The 24,429-nt window shown below is 45.8% G+C and overlaps 2 protein-coding genes across 4 annotated transcripts in view; both read right to left on the bottom strand.

Annotated features, from left to right (window-relative positions):
* Nucleotides 1-13,278, bottom strand: part of TM7SF2 (transmembrane 7 superfamily member 2) — a 34,438-nt gene extending 21,160 nt beyond the window's left edge. Inside the window, exons 1-5 of the mRNA XM_029614142.1 lie at nucleotides 13,141-13,278; nucleotides 12,255-12,457; nucleotides 9,346-9,542; nucleotides 8,820-8,874; nucleotides 8,359-8,553 (exon numbers count right to left, since the gene is read on the bottom strand). Coding sequence (XP_029470002.1) covers nucleotides 8,359-8,553; nucleotides 8,820-8,874; nucleotides 9,346-9,542; nucleotides 12,255-12,312 — 505 coding nt within the window. The 5' untranslated portion in view covers nucleotides 12,313-12,457; nucleotides 13,141-13,278. The remainder of the gene's footprint in view (nucleotides 1-8,358; nucleotides 8,554-8,819; nucleotides 8,875-9,345; nucleotides 9,543-12,254; nucleotides 12,458-13,140) is intronic.
* Nucleotides 13,279-20,944: 7,666 nt separating this feature from the next.
* VPS51 (VPS51 subunit of GARP complex) overlaps nucleotides 20,945-24,429 on the bottom strand; it is a 65,463-nt gene continuing 61,978 nt past the window's right edge. For 2 of the 3 annotated variants that reach the window (XM_029611263.1, XM_029611262.1), the window contains one exon: nucleotides 23,246-23,487. In XM_029611263.1, the coding sequence (XP_029467123.1) occupies nucleotides 23,407-23,487 (81 nt within the window). In that variant the 3' untranslated portion in view covers nucleotides 23,246-23,406. Of the gene's footprint in view, nucleotides 23,488-24,429 lie in introns of all 3 variants that reach the window. The other variant, XM_029611265.1, reaches the window with a different exon arrangement.

The raw sequence follows: 24,429 nt of genomic DNA, 5'->3' as shown, positions 1-24,429 counted from the left end.
TGAAGAGAGTTTTGGACATTCCAGCAGGAGTTGCTGGACCTGTTTTGATTCTGAGGGTTAGTTTTTGGAATAAGGATTTTGTCACCTTTCCCCAGCAGTCTGTTTGATGGACTTGCAATGGGGATATATCCTACCCTTTGAGGGGAAGGATTGTTGGACATGTATGCTGCTGCAGGGGACAGAAAACTTCAAGGAGGAGAGGCATAGATAAAGACTACAATGGCTTTTCTTATACTGATTTTCCTCATGTTTTTGATCTTTACAATTCTTGCCTGGATTTTGATTTTTAAACCAAAGTAAATTTTTATTGAACACCAGTTTGGACTCAGAGACTCTCTCATTTCATATGGATTATAAACAGCGAGTGGAAAGCGTGCTAGTAGTTTTCTTTCATTCTCTCTTGTGTCTCGCTGACACCTCCTGAAGAACCAACTGACACACCAAAGAAGAGCAGTGGTTGGTGACTGGAGTGAGACATCCATGGAAATATCCATGCCAAGGAGCCAGGAAGTTAAGCTTCTCCCCTGCCAGATGGACCCAGCACACTGCCCAAACAGGGGTCCTGCTACATAAAAGAACCATAAAATGACTGTTTGTATAACCTGATCAGCTCATCACTGCATATCCAAGTGTTAGGCCACAACTGCATAAACACAGACTGATGCCAAGCTGTTAATAGACATGTCTTCTCATATATCAAAAACAAAAAAAAAATTGGCAAAAGTACAAAAAGAGACATTGGGACATAAATATCTTGCAGGTACTAGTGTCTATGGTTGAATCTTCAAGAGTAACATTAAAGTTTTTTTTTCCAGTAAGCCAGGCATATTTTATTATGGTCTGGCAATTACAAAGGTAAATAACAAAATTAAAATGTCCCCTCTCCAAGCTCACTGCTTGATTAACTCGGCAAGAAAAAAAAAAAAAAGAAAAACCATTTTGAGAGCACATTAGTCCAGCAACATTACCACTGAATATATCACAATGAGTCTATGTACTTTTGGGCCTGTCCTTTTGTTTTAAGGATAACAATCTTATTATCAATAAAGATCTTAATGATCGCTGGAAACATAGAAAATTTCATATCCCAACGGTGGAGCTTTGAGTATACTGAGGAGAGACTGTGATGCATCCAAAACCTTTTGGGAAAAATCATTAAAGAGTAGCTTATGTTCATCATATTCTAATAATACTTGTATCTAATATGCACGCATAATTTTAACCTAATCCATGAAATTAAGGATTTTAGCGATGACTGGTCTGGGTCTGGTTGGTCCATTCTTCAGCAGGCCCACTCTTTCAAGACTACAGGTTCAGTTGTCAGAGATAGGCCCAATGTTTCAGGGATCCATACCTGGACTAACTGCATCCACTCGCTGTCCTTTACTGTTTCCAGGAGCCCAATTATTCTCATATTGTTGCATCTTGCTCTGTTTTCCAGATCCCATAAACGATCCAAGAACTGAACATTTTTCTTTTTTAATTCAGCTAACTACGCAGTGAACTGATCGGAGGACATCTCCTGCATAGTAATTTGGCCTTCCAAGTGTGCGAGTCTCTCCAAATGTTTTTCCATACTATCCCAAATTTCATCCATCAAAAACTGCAACTTCGATAATCTGTCTTCCAAGTTTACAGAGACATGTTTGAAGATATCCCTCACCAAATCATCTTTCCAGCCTGCCATAGCTTGCTCCAGTTCCGTTGCCATCACGCTGTCAGCCAATTTCGATCTTTCTTTCACTGACTTCGCAGACTTGGTCAACATACTAGTACTTAAATTTAATGTATTAATTGTTCCCTTGAAACTTGCTAAAAGAAAACAAAAAACAAAAAAAACACATAATATAGGCCCTCATGGAGCTGTCTGAACAGCGACCTCTCAGTGGCTCTGCATCACCAGAAGTCCAGTTTTCGTATATTAAGATCATATGTTTCTCCAATATTTTTCCCATTCCTTATTCCCAAATATTTAATGCTATCCTTTGACCATTTCAATGGAAAAGGTCCTTGCCAAGTTTCTATTTACCTATCATCTAAAGCAGGGATGGGCAATTCCAGTCCTCGAGAGCTGCAAACCGGTTGGGTTTTCAGGATATCCCTAATGATATGCACGAGAGAGATTTGCATGCACTCTGCCTCAGTCATATGTAAATCGTTTTCATGCATATTCATTAGGGATATCCTGAAAACCCAACCGGTTTGCAGCCCTCGAGGACCGGAATTGCCCACCCCTGATCTAAAGACAACATTTCAGACATCATGATTTATCTTAAGGCCAGAGAATGCACTAAAGCTCTCTATCATTTGAATGATTGCACTTAATGAGTTATTGCATTGTAGTGGTCGCATATGGGCCCTTGCCCATGGAACAACTTCCAGAGACAACTTCCAGAGTTGAGGTCATGAGGCTGAGGACTTGAAGGTAGTCCCATAGCTTGGGGCAAACAGAGTTCAACAGGTTTCACAATTGACCCATCAGTTTCCTTCTCCTTGGAGGGGGAAGGTAGACCTTGTCCAGCTTGGTTTCGAACCGGACTCCCAGGTATTCTAGTGACTGGGAGGGCTGTAGGCAGCTCGTGGCTGTGTTCACGATCCACCTGAGTCCTTGTAGTATGTTCTTGACTCTGGTGGTTGCGTGGCGACTCTCTTCCGGAGACTTTGCTCTGATCAGCCAATCGTCCAAGTAAGGATGTACCAGGACTCCTTCTTTCCACAGTGCAGCCGCTACTACCACCATCATTTTGGGAGCGGTGGCTAGTCCAAAGGGTAGCGCTCGAAATTGGTAATGATTGCCTAGCATCACAAAGCGCAGGAAGCCCTGGTGGTCGTGATGGACCGGGATGTGAAAGTACGCTTCGGATAGGTCCAAGGAGGTTAAAAATTCTCCCGGTTGCACTGCCATTATATCGGAGCATAGGGTTTCCATGTGGAAGTGTGGTACCTTCAGGTAACGGTTGACGGTCTTGAGGTCCAGGATGGGTCGGAATGTTCCTTCTTTCTTGGGAATGATAAAATAGCAGGAATAGTGACCAGTATTTGTTGAGACGTAGGCATTGGAGTTATTGCCTTCAGGCTGAGTAGTCTTGCTAGCGTGATTTCCACTGCCAGTCTCTTGGAGTGGGAGTGGCACGGTGAGCTCATAAAATTTGTCTTGGGGGATGCTTTGGAATTCCAGGGCGTACCCCTCTCGAATGATAGTTAGGACTTACTTGTCCGATGTTACTTCGACCCATTTTTGGTAGAAGAGGGTAAGTCTGCCCCCTATGCCTTCTTCCTGTGGATGGGTCTGCGTCTTCTCATTGTGGGGCATGGCCGGAGCCTGCCCCTGAGCTTGCTCCTCTCTTAATGTGCTTGTTTCGAAAGGACTGAAACCTTCCTGAAGTACGAAGTGCTTGGGACTGTGGTGTTCCTGTAAGGTTTAAAACGTTGCAATCCTCTACCCTTGGTTCTTCGAGGGGAGGAGCACTGATATGTTCTTTTGTTCCTGTCTTCAGGTAATCGGGGTACTGGGGATCCGCCCCATTTGTTGGTTAACCTCTCCAGTTCGCTTCCGAACAGGAGAGATCCTTTCAAAGGCATTTTTGTGAGGTTCGCCTTGGAAGTCGTGCCAGCCGACCAGTTTCGGAGCCATAATTGTCTTCTGGCTGCCACTGTGGCGGCAACACTCCTGGATGATGTGCGCATAAGGTCAGCGGTAGCATCAGTGAGGAAGGAGACCGCAGGTTCCATCGCTTCTCAGGGTGTGGTAGCATCTCTGGAGAGGATCAAACAAGAACGTGCCACCAAGGCGCAGCAGGAGGCAATTTGTAGCGTCATTACTGAGACATCAAAGGACTGCTTAAAGATGGCTTCCAGCCTTCTGTCTTGGGCGTCCTTCAGTGCCACTCCTCCCTCCACAGGGATAGTGGTGTGTCTTGAGACACCACAGATCATAGCGTCCACTTTAGGGAAGCGTAGAAGTTCCTTGGCTGTGGGTTCCAGCGGGATTAGGGCTTCTAGTGCCCATCCCCCTTTAAAATTGGCCTCTGGAGCATTCCATTCCAGGTCCATCAGTTCCTTGATGAGCTCCAACATGGGAAAATAGCATGAGGCTTTACGGAAGTACACCAACATGGGATTCTTTTTCGGTTCCGATATGGGGTCCGTGTCTGGGAGACCCAGTGACTTCATAGTTTGGGACACGAGGGCTGGTAACTTGTCTTTGTGGAAGAATCGGAGCATGGTCCGGTATGGCTCCATCCCTGGAGGGATTTCCCCTTCTTTCAGGGAGTCTGTTTCCTCCTCTGAGGTGTCTGGATCCCCATCCTGGATGATCTTGGTTAGAAGAGGCATGTCTCGAGAGTCTCGGGAGGTGCTGGGAAGGACTTGTGCTTCCGGCGGAGTTTGAGGCAAGTGTTCAGCCGGAGCTGGTTGCGCCTGGACAAAGGTTTGCAGCCCTTTGAAAAATTCCACCTAGGAAAACGTTCCTGGGTCCATGTTGATGCCAGGATGGATTGTAGTGGTAGCCCCGGAGGAACTTTCCTGTGGGGGCGCTGAGTTGGAGATAGTTAGGTCCGGGGTGCCATCATCGGTGGTTCCAGATCCCGCTCCTGGGTGTGGGAGGTCTTGATTTGGCTCTCCCTGGTTCTGTTCGCACTGCTGGCACAGAAGGGATTCTAATTCAGGCTGCGCAGCTCTAAAGTGGCAGGCTGGGCAAAGGAATGGTCCCTTGGCCTTCTTGGAAGGTGGTGCCATTGTTTTTGCGTGTATAGAGCTTAAAAGACTCATCCGTGTGAGAGATGTGCGCATGGATGGTCTCAGTTGTGCGCGTTGGGAGTGCAGAAGTTATGTGCCGTAATTGTGCACAAGTTATGTGTGCAGGCAGGTTTTGTGCACGTGGCCCAGTTATGTGTGCGGCCTAGTTGTGCACGCTCAAGTTAGGTGCCTTGGACCTAGTTAGGCGTGTGTACCGACAGCGAGGAGGGGAAGATGGCGCTGACGACCCTGGCGACAAGATGGCAATCTCCCCAGAGGGTCTCCACGTGTGCGGACCCTCGACCAGATCGGGGCCTAGCCAGAGGAAGGCTGCTCAACCCGATTTAAACCTCGGAGGAAGTTTGGTACGGCTGTTCGAGCCTTGGAGACCGGAGACATAGAAGAAAAGGTTTCTACCTTACCTGGTCTTGCTGCTTACCGGTCGCATGCCAGGCAGTCTCCAGCTGCGTGGGGGAGAGGGAAATACCTTCACTGCCGTGCTCGAATCTGCACCCGCTGCCTTTCAGCTACCCTGAGGGCAACGTCCACACCGGGAATTGGCCAGCGGACTAAGGCTCACCTCTGAGGGATATCAAATCGACCTCGGGAAAGTCTCGACTGGGGGAGGGACCGTTAGGTTTCACCACAGGAGAAGCGGGGCTCTCTTCATAAAGGTAAATTTTCTTCTTTCTTGTAAATGTTACACTATTCTCTTTTGGATAGTGTCCACATCTGCTATGGGAGACGGAGAAATACTGAAGAGCTAAGCATGCTGCACGGGTATATGTAGGCTGACGTCAGCTTTGAAATATGACTCCATCTCCCATCTATCATCAGGACAGCACAATACCCATTGGTCCTGAGTCCATCTGGCTACACGCTAGGAAAAGGAGCATTAGTCAAACCCATCTTTAAAAAACTCCAAATGAACCCCACGGAACTAAGCAACTTCAGACCCATATCCATCCTCCCTTTCCTTGCCAAGATTCTGGAAAGAGTAGTTAACAAGCAACTATCCAAACACCTAGAGAAACACAATGGTCTACACCCTTCCCAATTTGGCTTCCGCAATTTCTTCAGCACGGAAACACTACTAATCTCCTACTGATACCATCCTTAGAGGACTAGATAAAGGACAGTCCTACATCCTAGCTATGCTAGATATCTCAGCGGCTTTAGACACCTTTAGCCACAAGATCCTCATTGACAGACTAATCGAAATTGGACTATCTGGCATCGCACTACAATGGTTCACGTCATATCTAGAAAACAGACATTACAAAGTCAAAATTGGCAATAATGAATCAGATCCCATCAAACTAACTGAAGGCATCCCAAAAGGATCCTCTCTATCATCCATGCTCTTCAATATATATATGCTCCCCTTATGCAAACTACTAACTGACCTTGGACTCACATTCTTCATATACGCAGATGACGTCCAAATCCTCATCCCCATCCCTGAATCCATTTCCAAATCACTCCAACTCTGGGACAACTATCTCACCGCCATTAATCAACTTCTCACTCAAATGAACCTAGCACTAAATACCACCAAAACTGAACTCCTAACCATAAGCCACAAATCTAATGATAAAATCCTTGCTGGACTTTCCCCCAACCAAGCAAAACCCACATTTGCAAATGAGGTAAGAAACCTAGGCATCACACTAGACAATGAATTGAGCCTAAAAAAATTCATAAACACAACAATGAAGGACTGCTATTACAAACTTCACGTTCTAAAAAAACTAAGGCCCCTCCTTCATCACAACGATTTCAGAACAGACCTCCAGGCTCTCATCCTATCCAAAATAGACTACTGCAATTCCATACTTTTAGGACTCCCAGCATCCTCACTGAAACCTCTGCAAATGTTGCAAAACGCCACTGCCAGAATCCTTACAAACACTAGACGAAATGAACACATCACTCCCATACTAAAAAACCTTCACTGGCTCCCCATACTCCTCAGAATGCGCTTCAAGACTCTTACTCTAGTTCACAAGACCCTATACAATCAAAATATAAACTGGTTCAACACCTCCTTCCACTTTCAACCCCCCTGAAGATCCACAAGATCCGCCAATAGCGGCCCATTACCAATAACCTCACCCAATCGTACACACCTATCCTCGACTTGGGAACGTGCACTAACCCTTGCCGGCCTGCCATTTGGAAGTCAGTGCCCCTAGACTTAAGGCTTGAACCAAACACACAAAACGTCAAAAAGAAATTGAAAACCTGGCTATTTAAACAAGCCTACCAATAACTCTCTCACATTCGCTCACCCAGACCCTCAAGCTCTGTTTCAACATCGCAAGCCCTTTTTTAAATTTGTTATTCCCTCCCATAACGTGTCTATCTCTACAGTTATGTAAATTACAGTTGTTCCCACCTATGACTTATCTCCAAAGTTATGAAAAATATTGTTACATGTTCCTACTGTCTTCTTACCACTTATATTCCCATCATGTATCCCCCCTGCCCTTAAAAACTCCAAAGATGTTCAAATTGTTAAGATGTAATTTCCTTTCATTCTTCAAATTGTTGTACTGTAAACAGATGTGACGTGCAAATGAATGTCAGTATATAAAAACATTAAATAAATAAAATGTCCCCAACCATGATCACATTCCCAATACCTTGACTTCTATCCTCTGCCTCTTGTGGCCCCTTCCCTAGTCCTTTCCTTCAAGGCCCATTCTGGAGTGCTTTCCCTTCTGTGCTTCATCTCTCCTGCCCTTCCTTCCACAATCCTTTTCTGAGTGCTGCACCCCCTCCCCATGGCCCTTCCCTTCTTCCTTTCCCCCGTGGACCTTCCTGAATGCCTTTTCTCCTGTCCTCATCCTTCTACCATCCCCCTGTGCCCATCCCAAGAGTTCTCCTCCATCTTAAGGCCCTTTCTGAGTGTTTTCACTCCTGGATTCTCCCTCTTGCCCCTTCCCATCTTTTGCCTGCTCTTCAACATGGCCTTCCTCAGGACAGCTTTTCTCCCTCACTGTCAGGACAGCAGGATAGCCAGAGCAAAGGTAGCAGTGGCCAGCAATGCTCCTCAAGCTTATCATCCTCCTTGCTGCTGCCTCTGGTCATATGGAGCAGTGGCTTTTGAAGATCCTGGTGGCAGTGTGCGTCCCCTCCTCCTCCTCCTCTCAGTGTGTCTTAAGGGTCCTGGTCATGGCAATTTATTTAAAATAATTTGTAACCTGAACTCTCCACTAGCTCGAGGCAGCAAACAAAAGTACATACATAATTAAAATCAATGATGATTTTACATTCAAAATCATAGACAATTATACAACAATAAACAAAAGAACCAATAGTAGGGAGAAAAGCAAGAAACATAAGTCTTCCCCTGTCTCCTCTCTGTGCTGGTTTGGGTTTCTTGAGGCTGCGATCTTCTCTTCTTGGCATGGGATCAGACAGTGGGATTAAGCAGCATCAGCCTTAGAGAAGAACTTACCAGAGGTGAGGTCAGCCTGCTCTTTTTCTCAGCAGGTACACTTTGGCTGCCTCCCTTCTGATGAAGCCCCTGTGACGGTCTCACATGCCCCAGGTTGGAAACCATTGCTGTAGAAAGTGTGTCTACTTTTCCATCAGCACACCCAGGAAGCCACTTACCAGAATTCCCGCCAGGAGACAGTGCTGACTCTTCTGCGCAGACAGACTTGGCGTACAGAAGGAAGCTGAGGACTAGACTGATGGCAGAAGCTGAGACTGCCAGCTGGAGGAAGTGGTCATGGATATAGCTGAGCCGCAAGCCACAAGCTAAAGCTGTACCCATCAGCAGCACCGTAATGGCAAACGCATGGAAGGCTGGAAAAGGAATCAGGATAACACATTCTCTTTAGGCCCAGATGTAAGTGATAACAGATTTCCATAATGTGAGAATGACATCTGTAAGAGGGAGATGCCACTAAAGGCTACGGAGATGACCGACATGAGTTAAGATATTTTTAAGAGCACATTGTTGAACTCTATGGAGGTGAGTGAGCATGCAGAAAATAATCCATTCTCTATCCCAAACACAGCCATGGCAGGGACTTCTCAGCACAACGTGGTGCTCCCTGGTTCTAGCTCACCGTTAATGCGATACTGGAGTCTGGTCTGGTCTTGCAGTACAGTTCCTTCTGCGACCTGCAGGAGACAGAAAACAAGTCAGCAGAGTAGAACAAATGACATTAATAATTAAAAGGCAGTCTTTCTCACTCACTCCTCCCATCACTGACCTCACACACCGCAGTGGGAGTCTCTCTCATGCCTCTTATCATGACCGGGATTAGATGCACTGGAGGCCATGGCAGAAACTAAGGCGGCCCCCTGAAGCTCTACCTCAATCACATTCAGCTTTACCAACGGGGTCGTTGTGATGCTTGGGCCCAGGCAATTGCCCTGCTTGATAACCCTTAAAATTGGCCCTATACCCTATCCCTGATCTCGCACACCATTCTGAAGTCTCACAATTTCCTTCCATCACTAACCTCATACTCCGCGATGGAGTCTCACTCACTCCTCTTATCACTGAGATCACACACTGCACCAGAATTTCCCACCTCCTTTGCACGTCTTGCCCTTCATCCCTTTCTACCCTCCACGTCAGGTCCATACCTCCCCCAGAGGCAGCATGTAGAGGAAGGCCTGGAAGAGGATCCAACCCAAGAGGAGCAGGGCAGTATTTGGGTTCCAGAGAGTTGCGAGAGCTGGCATCGAAGCTGGGATACTCAGCACGCTGGCCTGCTCCGTGGCACATGTCAGCAGGAGGTGGAACATTGTAGCAGGCATGAGGAAAAGAAGGATAACAGCGCCTAGGTGGTGAAGAATTCAAGAAGAATTGGTTAAAAGCAATGCTGTTCCATGGCATGTGCCACATCCAGAGAGTAGGGGGGGGCCAAGGGTGACCCTAGGCAACCTGTATCGTTAATACTGTGTAATCCAAAGGCAGGATATAAATCAGAGTAATAAATAAATTAAATAATATGATGTCCCCCCTCATACAAAATGTTAATCCCTTTCCGGTCCACCCCGAATATATTCGTCAGCGAGCCTATTGTATTGTGTTTTCTCATCCTGAAAGGGGTTAATTAATGAATCTTAGGTCCTCTTAGGACATAAGAAGTGCCATGCTATCTCCAACAGTGGCCAGTTCAGATCACTAGGAATTGCCCAGCAGATCCATTCCTTGTTGCTCACACCCAGGCTGCAAGCCCACGTGGCTAATAGTTGTCTATGGATCTTTCCTCCAGGAATCCTCTTTTAAATCTAGCTATACTAGATGCCTTGATCACATTCTCTGGCAACAAATTCCAAAGCTGGATAGTGCGTCGAGTAAAAAAAATATTTTCTCCAATGTATTTTAAATGTGCTATCTTCTAGTTTCATGGAGAGTCCCCTAATCCTTTTACTGTTTGAAAGGGTAAATAACCATTCCCTGTTTATCTATTCCACTCCACTCATGATTTAATAAACCTCTATCACATCTTTTAGTGATCCCTTCTCCAAGCTGAATAGCCCTAACTATTAGCTTTTCTTCATAGGGAAGCTTATCCATCCCTTTTATCATTTTTTAGAGCTGGTATATCTTTTTTGAGATATTTTTGAGGCATCGAAGGCTCCTTTCTGATATAAACATGCAGGACTCCTTGATGCTTTCATTTATTATCATTCAGCATTTCCCAATCTTTTCAAGTCCCAGGCACACCTATATTAACAAAAATACTGCACGGCACACAAACCTCCATAGAAAGAATTCATATAGTCAAAAGAGTTAGGAAAGCAAATCCCACTACCGCTCCTTGTGACCTCCTTGGGCAAGGGACTTCACCCTCCATTGCCTCAGGTACAAACTTAGATTATGAGCCCTCTGGGGATAGGGAAATACCTACAGTACCTGAATGTCATTTGCTTTGAAGTGCCTGAAAAGAGGAATATATATGAATGAATGAATAAATACAAGCACTGAAAGCTCCACCAATATCACTTTCAATTTTTAAAACAAAGGGAGAGAGGGGGCAATGACTCACATGAACTCATGACAATGGGCCAGTCCCCTCTGTATACAGTACAAATGCAGAAGGGAGAGGTCAGTATGATACAAGCAACTAGCTCAGGCCTACAGGCACTAAGCTGCAAAGTTTTATCGCAGGAGGGGGGTCCTGCCCCTGAAAAAGCATCATGGTTTTATGGCATGTTCTTTTGTTTCCTGGGACAAAATAATGCAGCGTGCGGCCCTTTAATGCAATGACAGCCCCCAGTCACATGGCTGGGGCAAGGTCAGGTCAGCACCATTTTGAAAAATGGCACTGACTGGGCCGGGCACAAGGGTGTACCTGGCCCCGAGGTGGGATCCATTTGAAGGTTCCGGAGGGGGAGGAAATCGGGCTGTGGTCCTGCACCCTAATTTTTTAATTTTCTGGCTCCTGGGGGGGGGGGGGGGGGGGGGAGTATGGGCAGGTGGGGCCAGGAATCTATCTTTGACACTGGGGGGAGGTCTGGGACCCAAGGCAGATGTTTTATTGCATGGACGGGGAGGACGTGTCATAGTGCAGACTTTTTAATCTATTTTTCCTTTTGGGGGTATCAGGGCCACCTTGAATAATGGCCCTGGATTGAGACGTGAGTCAGCAATGACCCCTGCTCTACCACCGCCTCCATTTTTTTTTTTTTAGCCTTGGGATCCACATTAGTGTCCTAGGCCTCCCACCTCACATTTTCTGCTTTTCAAAAAGGTCTAGGTATTTTATCAAGGCTGACCACCTTCTCAGTCGACCACAATAAAATAGTTTCATGGTATTCCTATGCATGACCTTCTTTGCATTCATTTGCATCATTCATGCATGCAAATCATATGCAAAGAAGGTCATTGTAATAGAGGAGGGAACCTGGGTGGAAGATGCAAAATATTACTGATATTGCAGGATAATCGCGTTTAACAGGCATTAGATCCCCTACCATTGCTTAATGCATCTCCCTATCAGTTAGTTAATTTGACTGCTGCATGTAACTACAGAGCTCCCCCACTACTGCTGCTCCCATCACTCAGAATGAGTTATGTCCAGTGCTCAGGACATGTTCGTCCTGTCACATTCAGTCTGGGGATAAGATGGAGTAGAACAACTCAGAGGAAAAGATGATGCTGTGTGCACCAAATAAAGCAGGGCTTGGCTATCCATACCCTACATGCTGCCCATTAATTACCATACTCCAGGGCTCATGCTGTAACTAAGAAGAAGACGCACACATGATTACACATGTTCTCATAAAGGAGTTTAAGAGCCGCTGCTGGGGACTTTTGTTGCTGAGGTGCTGAGAGCAAAGCTCATGTGCTGGTCTGAATCCGAGTATTTGGCAGTGGTGTCTTTTCCATGGCACACCTGATCAGGTCTGAAGGCATGCTGGATGGGAAACAATGTTATAAATTTAACTCTTCAGTGCTGAAACCAGAGAGGGCATGCTTATTGAAATGTATCTAAACCCTGCTGCTTTCCCCCTTAGTTAAACAAGATTTTGAAGGTTCTCACCTAAAATTCCTCCAAATTCCAGCTCTTTGGTCCGAGGAGTTCTACATTTGTCCGACATGGTCTTTGCTGCTATCCTCTCCTGTGTTTCAGCAGCTTTTGGAGGAAGGTGTGAGAGGTATTTAAAGATTGCACATTCAGGGTGTGTTTTCCAAGTAGATGTTGATAGTTGACAGAAGGCTGGGCTCAGAACAGGTTAGCCGACACTGGTATTTCAGCAAAGTGGGAAAAATAACGAGGTGGGGGATAAGTTTCAGGCTTTATCTTTACAGTTGATGGGAAAAAAAGGGTGGATAAACATTACAAAAAGCCTCACTGATGCCCATCCTTAGTTTTTCCCTCTGATCACGTTTTCTTCCCCCTCTCTTACCTACGGTCGCAAGTTGACTCCATGGCCCTAGGACAAGCTGATCCAGTCTTAGTTTTAACCCCCCTCCCTCCCTAATGTATGCAAGAATTTGTAGTCCCTGCGGCTTCTCTTATTCCAGACCCAGATGTAAAACTAGGGCTGTATCTATCAGACTAGCAAACAAACCTAATCACAAGCAGTACACATTATTCGATCTATGCTTCTCTTGCACTGTAATTGTATCCCTCTCCCCTGTCCCCAGCAGAAATCTCGCACTACTAAATTCTCTCTCCCTGTCGCTCGTGTTGCCGCCTGACATTACAGTTTCTGGGGAGGAAGAGACCTGAGATCCAGTCCTGGTTTCTGAAAACTGCCATCCGAGTACAGGGCGGGATTTGCTCCCCCGTTTCTTCTATAGGCTACCGGTATTACCGAGACCCGAACACACTGGACTAGTCCAGCTTTGTCTTGGTTCTCTGCGCGAATCACATTTCATTCATTTGTTCTATGAGCGGGCTATGATTTATTAGTAGTCCTTACCTATTGTGTGACGCAGGTTAGCACAGCCTCTTCCATGTGGCTCTTTAAATCTCAGCAGCCAGTCAGAGATAGTAACATCTTGCACCAGTCCCCTCCCGTCTGCCCATGCTGTTCCCATCGGCAGCAGACCAATAAGAGGCAACTTCCTGGATCTCCTGCACCAATCGGTGAGCAGAGTATGTACCTTCTTTCTACCAAGATAAAGAAAGCTGCCTATGAGAGAGCACACGATGAATCTCTGCCCACTGGAGGGGCTGTGCCCTGATTGGCTGGAAGTTGTAACTACAGTAACCAAGGACCTATATTTTACTCACACTGAGGTTAGTGCTCACCTACTACCCCAGATTCAAGCTGATGTATTGTCGTGCGCTGAGCCTAGCGCACGGGTTAGCGAGCACTTGGACGTGCGTTTTGGATGTGAAATAAGGGATCAGCCCGTCCAAAACGCATGTCCAAACTCACGCGTAGCTAACAGTGCTTATCACATGTAAATGGCATGTAGATGAGGCTATTAGCTATTACCCTGCGATGCAAAAAAATCACCGTGCGCCCCAAGCGCACTTTTTAACCTGTCAAAGTTTATGCCTGCTCAGAGCAGGGGTAAAGTCTTCCCGACCGTCAAGGGCTCAATTTAAAAAACAAAAAAAACTGCTTATCTGTGGTTCCACCTACTTAGTATTGTTGCAATAATAAATAGGAAGTCCTTTTTTTCAGGTTTAAAAGGTAGAGCAATAGAGGTGTTCTTCTCCAGCCCCTCCCCACATCTGTTAGCCTGCAGCTTAGAGAAGAGAAGAGAAGGGTAAACCTGGGGCAGACATTGTCCCAGAACAGCCACTCTGATCCCTATGCTTCCATCCCCTCTTCCTCCCCAAACCGCTGCTCCTGTAATGTAGGGAGCAAAAGTGGTAGGGGGTGATACTGAAGCAGACACTGCAGAGCAAAGAATGGACAAAAGTCCATTCAGCAAAAGTCTGAAACTCATGAGCAGTAGTGCAGTCAACGCTTCAAACCCAGACTTAATGGCATTACTGCCCACACGTTTCAAATGAATGCTAATTCAATCCCTTTGTGTCCAACATCAAGTCCTTAATTTCTGGCAAAAGCAACCCAGAACGGCATTCTGACACCCAAGAAACTGGAGCAGAGTTGGCAGTGTAAATCAGCTCTGGCTCCCCTGCGGAAACAGAACAGAGCCAGTAGTTACTTGGATCATTTGTGCCCCCCAGCTCTTGTAGGTTGCAGAGCAGAACAAAGTGTTAGAGCTGCTTACCCTGAGGCAAGGGCAGCCACATGACTTTGAGTTTTGTGCATCTGAAGAAGCAGTAAGGGAGAACAGCCAAGGTCCAAAAGACACTGAGTGAATGCCTGCCTGTGCCACTGTTTCTGCCACTACTGGATATGTTGGCTTCCTGCTTATCGGGCTGTCATCCCAGGCCCCACCACCTCTGCTGCTGGTGACTATACTGGTGAGGGTGAAAGGACCAAAAGAGAGAATGAGGAGATGTGCAGTGTGTGTGTGTGTGTGTGTGTGTGGTGGAGGGGAGAGAATGAGTGAAGGGATCAGAGGAAGGGGAAGGAGAGCAAATGAGGAGATGTATGGCAAGAGAGTGAGTGAGGGAATCACAGAAATACAAAAGAGTGAGTGATGGGAGCAGAGAGGCTATATGTTGTGTAGAGGAGGAGGAACAAGTGAATCGGGATCAAAGGTGCTGTGCGGTAGTAACGAGGGGATCAGAGGGAGGAGAGGGCAAGAGAGTGAGCCAGGGGATCATAAATGCTATGGTATATGAGTGAGAGGGACTATGAGATGAGGTCATTAGAGTGGAGGCCAGTCCGTGAGTGAAGTGATCAGAGGGGGTAAAGAACTATTGAATGAGAAGAGGGAAGGGATAGGAATGGGTATGGTGGGGAGGGATAGAGAAAAGAGTGAATGAGGAAAGCATGTAGCACTGCTCCCTTCCTTCCACCCCCAAAAGGCAAGGTGCAGACCACATTTTTTACTTCCAGGCCCCACACCCCATGTGCAAGGAGATTGAGGACAATATACTCCCATCCCCCAAGGCAGAGGAGACCCACCTGGATCTGGCTTGAAGAGGAGGCTTGTACTCTTCCCGAGGAGGGAGAGGAAGAGAGTTACTGGAGAAGGTAATTTTTCAGGGAGAGGAGGGGTTTGAGGACTACCAAGGATAGGGGGAGAGACTTGGGGGCTTTATGACCACTGGGGGGAGGGGGAGGACCAGGACCAATGGGGAATTTATGGGGGGGGGGGGGGCGCTGGGGATGGAGGATTTGGATCACCAGTGCAGCGAGGAGGAGGAAGGGGATTAGAGAGAAAGAGCTCCATTCTCTCTACCCTCCTCTTCCTCACTTCAGCCCCAGCTGTTCTTTACCCACCAGTGCTCATCATGCATATTAAGTGTGTGAGGAATGCATTTGGGTATGTGTGTGTGAGAGTCACACCCAGTCCTGGCCCTATCCCGTTGCACATGACCCCCTGGAATGCAGGGGCACTTTGTTTTCCCTGGAGCCACTTTACTCCCAACTCTCTGTCTTTCTCCACCCTTGATCTACTCAGTCCGCTGCAGGTTCAGGGTTCTATCTAGTAGGGAGGAGGATTCTACTGGGATGGGAAACTCACAAGGATGAGCACCAACACGCAGTCTCTAAATCTCATTTGTTGCACTCTCAGCTGTACTCAGTATTTCAATGTTCCGGCTTTAGGACACCCTTTGACTCTTAATGAAGATGCTCGACACTTATGTAGGGTGTTCAAACAAACATTGACTGCAGCCCATGTCCAAATCACAACAAATTCTTCAATTTACAACAAAATTCTCCAATTTATCTTCGCACACAAATAAACAGTCTATAGTAACTCTTTCCTCAGTTCTAGCAGCTGATTCAGTGTCCCTCTACCCACAGCTCCTTCCTGAGTGCTTTCCCTCCTGCAGCTTCTTTGGTTCTGTATCTCCTACCCACCCAGATAACCTTTCCCAAGCATCTTCCCTCCTGCACTCCATGACCTCATCCATGGCCACTTCTCCAATGCCTTTCCTTCTGTCCTCGCCCCTGTGGTCCCTTAACTGGTCCTTTGCTTCAAGGCTCATTCCTGAGTAGGGCTAGGCACTGGGCACAGCCCAACCCTCCCGATGTTAGGAGATGGGTCCCCTGTGGAGACCTGGGGCTCCTGATCTCTCTGATGGTGTAATTTGGACTTCTGGTGGTGGAAGGTCCCAAAAAGTGTTCAAAATCCTCCTTCACAGTGGGCAGGAACTGCTGGCAAAAGAATCCTTCCCAAAATAACAAGAACAAATTCTCTGCAAAATACTCTTATCTTCTTCTCTGTCAGGTCACTGTTATCCCTCCTTGTACTCTGGGCAGCAGGGAAATGCAGCACCTTATCCTGATCTCACACAGGCCAGGGTGACAATCCTCCTGCGGCAGGGCCAAGCACCCAAAAAGCAAAAATCTCAGAAGAAAACCCCCCAGCTCTCCCAAAACTCATCACGCTCCCCAAATAATCTCTTCTAGAGCGAGGGTTGGGGGCGAGGCAGTGTGTATTACTGGCTAGGGTAGGATCTCTTGGATCAGGCTGTGGTGCCTAAAAATGAGGACCATTGCCTCTTTCTCCTCTTAGAAAACAAACTGAAACGACCACACTATTTATTTATTTATTTATTTTTAATTTTTATATACCAACATTCTTGTATAATATACAAATCATACCGGTTTACATTAAAACACTACTCTTCATACACAGCCTGTGCTTTTAAGGGGCAGGCTGACCAATCCAGGTAATGCTCTGTGGAGGTGCCTGCAAGGGATGGTCTGCAAACTACTGGTTTAGTTGGTCTGCAAACTACTGGTTTAGTTTAAGCTAGGGCTTAAACTAAAGACAATTTAGCTATAAGGAACCTATTGGGTCCCTTACACACAGGTCACTCCTGGCCCTAGATCCACCCACCCACTCTCATCACAATTCCACTTCCTTTTAGTCTACAGATTAACCCATGGGAGAGGGAAAAAGGGTTGAATTAGCACAAGTGAACCATCGCCCCTGAGAAAGAGACAGTGTACAGCAATCTACTCCCACTCCCTAAGGCATAGGAGAGCCAGCTGGCTCTGGTTTGAAAAGGAGAGTTGCTGGAGAAGGTAATTTGTCCAGGTAGAAACATCCTACCTCACCATGCAGGAAGAAGGTTGAGGCACAGCTCTACACCCAAGCCTTCCGTACAGAAACCCCCAATCCTCTGATCCAACTTACCTGAGCTTGAATAAGAACTATGAATGATATTCCACTGGACTTGCAATGCCAACTGGAATTTGATTCTAACGCTATAGCTGGTTCAGATGGTACTGTGTGATCAAATTTATTGCATTCATGTTGAGGTGATTCTTCGTAGCAGACAGAACATGTACTTACACTTTCGAATAATAGAAGGACTAGGGGGCATTCCATGAAGTTAGCAAGTAGCACATTTAAGACTAATCGGAGAAAATTCTTTTTCACTCAACGCACAATAAATCTCTGGAATTTGTTGCCAGAGGATGTGGTTAGTGCAGTTAGTGTAGCTGGGTTCAAAAAAGGTTTGGATAAGTTCTTGGAAGAGAAGTCCATTAACTGCTATTAATCAAGTTTACTTAGGGAATAGTCACTGCTATTAATTGCATCAGTAGCATGGGATCTTCTAGGTGTTTGGGTAATTGCCAGGTTCTTGTGGCCTGGTTTGGCCTCTGTTGGAAACAGGATGCTGGGCTTGATGGACCCTTGGTCTGACCCAGCATGGCAATTTCTTATGTTCTTATGTTCTTATGTTCTTATCTCAGTTTTGATTACATATTATATTGTACAACTTTTTAAGTGATGCTATTTATTTTTACTGTTTCATCTTCTTTCAATTAACTGTATTTTATTTGTATTGTTATAACAGTTTTTTTACTTGTGTTTATAAAATTCTGTGAACCGTTGTGATGGTCTTCGAATGACGGCATACAAAATTATTAAATAAATAAATATCAAATGCATGTATGTATGAATGCCGCTCCTTGTGACCTTGGACAAGTCACTTTACCCGCCATTGCCTCAGGTACAAACTTACATGGTGAGCCCTCAGGGGACAGAGAAATACCTACTGTACCTGAATGTAATTCTTTGTAAAGTGCCTGAAAAAGTGGAATATACATGAAATAAACAAGTAACCTTATGATCCACAGTTTCTTATGAGAATCAGAACTGCATTTGCCTGCAGACAATAGGGAAAAAAACAGGAATGGATCTAACTGGCTGACCTGGGCTGAGGTGGCACCCCTAATGCTTTCAAAACCCTTTTCACACAATCCCTTGCCCCTGCCTGCTCCTCTCCTCAGCAGTTCCCTTCTCTTTGCCTCTGCTTTCCTAAGGTTACCAGATTTTTTGGTGGGCAAATCTGGGCATAGGGAATGAGCAGTGTATAAAACATTCAAGGAAGTCTTCCCCAGGAGAAGTTTCTCAGTATTCTCAGGCTATGCGATTTTTCCGACAGCTAAAAAAAACCAACCATTCCTTAAATGTTATCACAGTGACTTAATTTAACTTATCCGGGATAGGTCCTGCCTAGGGCTGCCAGCTGTCAGATTTGATACTGGATAGTCCAGTTTTCTTCCTTTCTGTAGTGTCCACTTACTGTTCTAACCAGATGCTGCAATCCCCAGTCAAGCCATGGGAGGGACATGCACTCGGAGGCTGAGCCTGAACTCCATGTGGCCTGTGCAGCTGCAGAAAAAGGAATGCAGGAGAGAGCTGCATGCAACAGCTGTCTGTTAGGAACCGTAGATGCCCCATGCTGGCCTGAAAGAGAAATGCTGCTTCCTGCTGCCATCATGCCCATAGGCGGTCAGAGTGCTGCCTCCTGCTGCCTTAGAGTCCACACATGGCTGGCCAGCCCAAAGGGGAGGGATGCCATTAGTAAGGAGGATGAAGGGACGGCTGTCTGGGAGCCAGGAGGAGTAGGGGAATAGGGATGCTCATGTTTGCTGGCTGGGGGGGGAAGGAGTCATGGATTGATAAGCAGCAGAGGGGGAGAGACAAAGTGAGGGGGAGATGCTGGGAAGTTGGTTCAGGATAGCTGGCAGAGGGTAGGGGTTGGTGGCCAGAGAGGCAGCAGGGATAGGGTAGGTGGGGGGTGTTCTGGAGAGAGAGGAGGCATCGTCTTTGGCCCTAGTCGAGGCCTAGGATCAGCAGCATGTGGCAAGGATAGGGGTAAGGCAGAGGGCAGCGTTAGGGAATGGTGATTATTTTTTCCAGTGTTGCACTGCAGAGCCTGACTTTTTGGGCTTTCCAGTTCAGATTTTGTCTTCAAATTTCCATTTCTAGTTTGTGGTTACTTATTCTGTATTTGGTGAGGGTTGGCCTGTGTTCTGTGCGTGTACCAGGGATTCTGCTAGGGTGTATCTTTTTTTCTGGCTCTTTATACCACTACTTGTACAGCTCTCATTCACAGATAGCAGAGCAAGGCGTAAGGGAGTAGGAGAATGGGGTGCAAGGTTAGGACAAATGACAGCAGCTCTCCTCCCTCCCACTCTTGGGTCCTTAAACTGAGGGGACAACCCCCTCCAATCCATCTCTTTATCCTCGAGATCAGTGGGGATCCAGTTACTTTGCACAGAAAATCTGGTCACCCTAGTTCAGCCGTGGAGGGAAACAGATACCAGAAAAAGTAAATGTAGCCAAATTCAGCTTTTTCAAGAACAAAACTCTCTCTATGCAGGACATACACCACCCCTCCCCTCTCTCCTGTTCTCTCCTTCGAGCTTCCTTCCCCCTCTACTCCTGTTGTCTCTCACCTCCTCTCCTCCTTCCGTTACTCTCACTGTTGCTTCATCCCTGGTACTCCTCCCTCCCAACTCCCAACCAGCTCAAACCCTGCTCTCCTCCCTCTCAAAATCTAGTCAGCACTATTTCCACTATCCTCCATCCCCCATCCTTTATCCTGGCTTTCCCTTTTAACCCCTCTTCCCCACTCTTCAGTCCATCTCAATTTCTATACCCCTCTCCTCTCTTCCCTCACTCCCCCCAGGCCACCTTGATTCCTGCTTCTGTCTCCACCTAAATTCCTGCTCGTTTATCTTCTCAACCACCAAACCAGGGCCAGCTCAGTAAGCACCCTCCGCTCCTGAGCCAAATGTCACCCATAGGTGGCAGGAGCACAGCTCTTCCTAAACATGCCAACTCTAGCACAGGTAACCTACTTAGGTATATGTAACGTGCATATCCTCTGAACATCCATAAGATAATGTTCCACAAAGCAGAGGTCAATTAGGAACGAAATGCCCCGATAATTATTTATTCAACAACCTGTTTTACAACTTACACAAGGTTGGGTCCCTATAAATAAAAGATTGTAAGTTGTAAAACAGATTGTTGAATAAATGATTATCGGGACATTTCGTTCCTAATTGACCTCTGCTTTGTGGAACTCGAACATAGGGCCATTAATATGGTGTCCCTCGACGCTGCAGCACTTTATGGTGTGGCCTGGGGTTTGGGTTTTTTTTCAGATAAATTAAACAGCAAAAGAGCTACAGCTGCAGACCAAAGAAGGAATAAAGTTTTAATTTTTATCCTGTTTTCCAAAGGAAATGAAGGCTTCTGGCGACCAAATTTTCAGGATGTCGAGAGGGACATGGGGTTGGTTGGGGAGGGGGATGAAGGTATAGATCCATGTTTATGCATGAACTGCAGATACACTCATACACCAGAAAGCAGGTTCCTTGTTATACTTTAAATTAATAGAATGTGGTTAGGTAACAATCAACAATAAGGGTAATTACTGCATAGGTTATTTTATTGTATTTGCCAGGCATAAATCTCTCTCCACAATGCTGAAAAATTACAGAAAGATATACGACAATCTGTAGATTATTAGGAACACTGAGCATTTATTGTAGAAAGGCCCAACCAGAACAGATATATGTACAGCCTATGAACCATAACTTTATTGACTGATGTCTTGAATAAGTCAAAATCCTGGGGAACTTATGAAAAGATAACAAGAAGTCCTGGGCAAAACCTGGTAACCATACCACAACTTTCATTTGCAAGTTCCCTGGGTCCCCTTCTCCCCATCTAGCTCAGCCATTGTAGTATAAGTCCTTGGCCGGAAGCCACAAACCAAGACACCCTCCAGAACCTAGTATGCATGCATCGTGGGCCTGGCCAGTAGATGTCACTGCTAAGCTGCAGCTGGGACTCCTTCCCGCCCTCCTGCACCCCTGGAGGTTGTGAACATTAGCCCCAGCCAGACCAAAGAATTAAATCCTGGTCTTCCACATGGCAATACACAGCACTGCCACGAAGCTAGTGCCATTGAACATAATGAACAGTAACTGCAAGATAATTGGAAGAGTTGGGAAGTTCCTACATGCAGTTGTCTTCCACAAATGTCAGGAGAGGGACCTCTAAGAGGGAGAGCTGAGGCCTAAAACAGGGAATCTCCTCTGCTAAGCCTCTGAAAGAGATATTGGTGGCTTGCAGCCAGATTACAAAGTCCTTTAGGCCACAGTGGCAAACAAAACTTGTGTCTGTCAGATCCAGCAATGCAAGGGAAGGTAGCATATCCAGGGTTGAGGGTGTGAGTGTGACAAAGTTGTTGTCATTCAGCCGGAGAACTTTTAGGGATCTTAGGTCTTGGAACAGGTTCTCAGGGAGTGAGACAATGATATTTCCTGAAAGGTCCAGAGTCTGGAGGGACTGCAGCCCTTGGAAGAGATTCTCGGGTAAGAAGGAGAGGTACGTTTTGGACAAGTTCAGGGAGATGAGTTTATCCAGTCCTTGGAAGATGTTCCAGCAGCTTCCGGATCTCCACACAGTCTCTAGAGAGTTGTGGGAGAGGTCCAGCACACGCAGAGAACTGTTTTGAGGGACAGCATTCCGTGGGCTCACAGAGCATCTTGAAATCCAGTTATGAGACAAGAACAAAATCTCAAGGGTGGGGATCGTCATTAAGTCCCAAAACTCTCCCAAGTTCTCCAGGCGGTTGTAGGCCAGATCAATGAGTGTTGCTCTGCTAGCAAATGCCTGGATGCCAAAGGTGTTCCTGATGCGGTTTTCCCCTAGGAGTGCCTGTTTTAGGCCAGGGAGTTGCATTGGCGGGATGTGCAACAGAGAGTTGTCTCGCAGGTCCAGTGTTTGCAAGGAGTTTAAACCACTCAATGCATTATGCTGAATAGCCCCAATGTGATTGGACTTCAAGCTTAAGTAACGAATGGGTGATGACCGCAGGCTCTCAAAGCTGTCACTGTAGATTTCACCAAGCAGATTGTATGATAGATTCAGCATGATAAGGCTCTGAAGGCCAGCAAAAGCGTGCAGGTTCACCCTGTTTATCTTGTTGGAGGCCAGATTGAGTGTATTCAGTTGAGGGAACCCGGAGAATACATAAGCACTCAGCTCAAAGAGTGAACCATGGGAGATATCCAGAGAAAGGACATTACTTTTATTTAGTCCAGAAAATGTGGTTGCACTAAAGTCCTGTAAATTTCTAAACCCAAAGGAGCGTCCAATGCCTCCTGGGTATTGCATTTTCAGATGCAAGATTTGAGTTCCCAACATAGTTTTAAAAAAACGTTCGACACTGTCTATGTTCCAAGGATTGGAGGATATGTCCAAGGTGTCTATGGTGATGTTGTAGAAGGGGTTGGAACAAGCAGATTCATTCTGCCAGGGTTCCCTATAAGACAACCTGTTGGAAGATAGATCTAAGAGAGACAAATGATGTCCTTGGAGATGTTGTAAGTCTTTTCCACACACCAAATCAATCTTGTTGAGTTTCAAGTGAAGGGAACTCAACATCTTCAAGTTTTGGAAACTGGGATCAGGCTGTATCCTCTTGATTTGGTTTGCACTGAGATCCAGCTTCTTCAGGGACACCAAGTGGCGGAAGTAGCCCTTTTCCAGGATAGTGTCATCAATACCATTGGCATCCAGCAAGAGAACTTCTAGTTTCTCCAACCCCGAAAATGAATCGGGGTGCAAGAATATCTTTTTGTTTCCACCAAGGTCTAAGAATGTCAGATTGCGGAGATTCTTGAAGGCATCTTCTCTGACATAAAGGAAGGCCAACTCCTGCAAGCCAAGCATCAGGGTCCTGATATTCGCCAGCCTGGGGAAAGAAGACTGTGTGATGTCAGAGATGCGGTTGAAAGACAAAAGAAGGACCTCAGTGGATGAGTCTATCTCAGGCACTGTTAAATGCCCTTGGGCCTGGCAGTTCGCTACCATGGTGGACTTCATGAGGGTGGGACGGCAGTTTTTTGTAGCTGCAAAAGCAGAACCCAAGACAAGGAGCAGGCTCCACTGCAACATTGTACCTGGATAAAATGTAAAAAAAAAAAAAAAAGTTACCAATGAACAGTATTCTTTAATTTTTCATGCAAATGATTACTCATCCCTCCAACTACAGACACCATCCCTGTCATATATATATATAACAAATATATAAAACAAATATATAAATATATATATACAAAAAAGCTTCCCAATGGAAATTTTACCTCTCAATACTTTCCACCTCCCTCCAATGATCTGTGTACACTCCCTTTTCAGAGAAGTCATATTCTTTTTTTTTTTTTTTTAAACAGATCTGTGATGGCGTGGAGGAAATACTTTATTGAGAGGTTAGTGGATGCTTGGAATTGCATCAGGAGAGGTAGGAGCAACTAAAACCATAACAGAATTCCAGCATGCATTTATTTAAAATCATTTATGTACCTCTTCCCCAGTTAGAGACTGCACAAAGCAGTAAACAAATCTGCAGGGCAACATCATACTTAAAAACAAGATGACAACTATCAAAGCACAAACACTACACTTAAGTATATAACATTGTCATCATTACATCAGATTCATACCATCATCATGCCCCTAAATAAGGCAAAAGCCCTGGATGACCCATTTCCATCAGACATCTCTGGTCAGTGATCTCTACCAGGACCAAAATAATAATATCAGCTATAATAGATATTGCTAACTTTAATGTTCTTCTTATCATAGCTCCCTGGTCACCACTACATAGTAACATAAAACTCACTGCATTCTTTGTCACTCACTATAACACTACATAATAACATCAGGAAAAATAAAAACAACCTCAACCCGTCAATAGGGCAGATCCAACTCTATATCATACAAAATGGAATTGACTCTCCAAAGCAAAAGTATGAGAAACAATAAGCAAGCAAGCAGATTTACTTAGTCAATAGAGAAAATCCAACGACAGATGCAAAGGATAGTGTAAGGGGGGGGGGGGGAGG

This window comes from Rhinatrema bivittatum, chromosome 8, assembly GCF_901001135.1.
Source record: "Rhinatrema bivittatum chromosome 8, aRhiBiv1.1, whole genome shotgun sequence".
Lineage (NCBI taxonomy): Eukaryota > Metazoa > Chordata > Amphibia > Gymnophiona > Rhinatrematidae > Rhinatrema > Rhinatrema bivittatum.
Note: the sequence above shows the minus strand (reverse complement) of the source record. Positions and strands in the feature narration are given on the sequence as shown.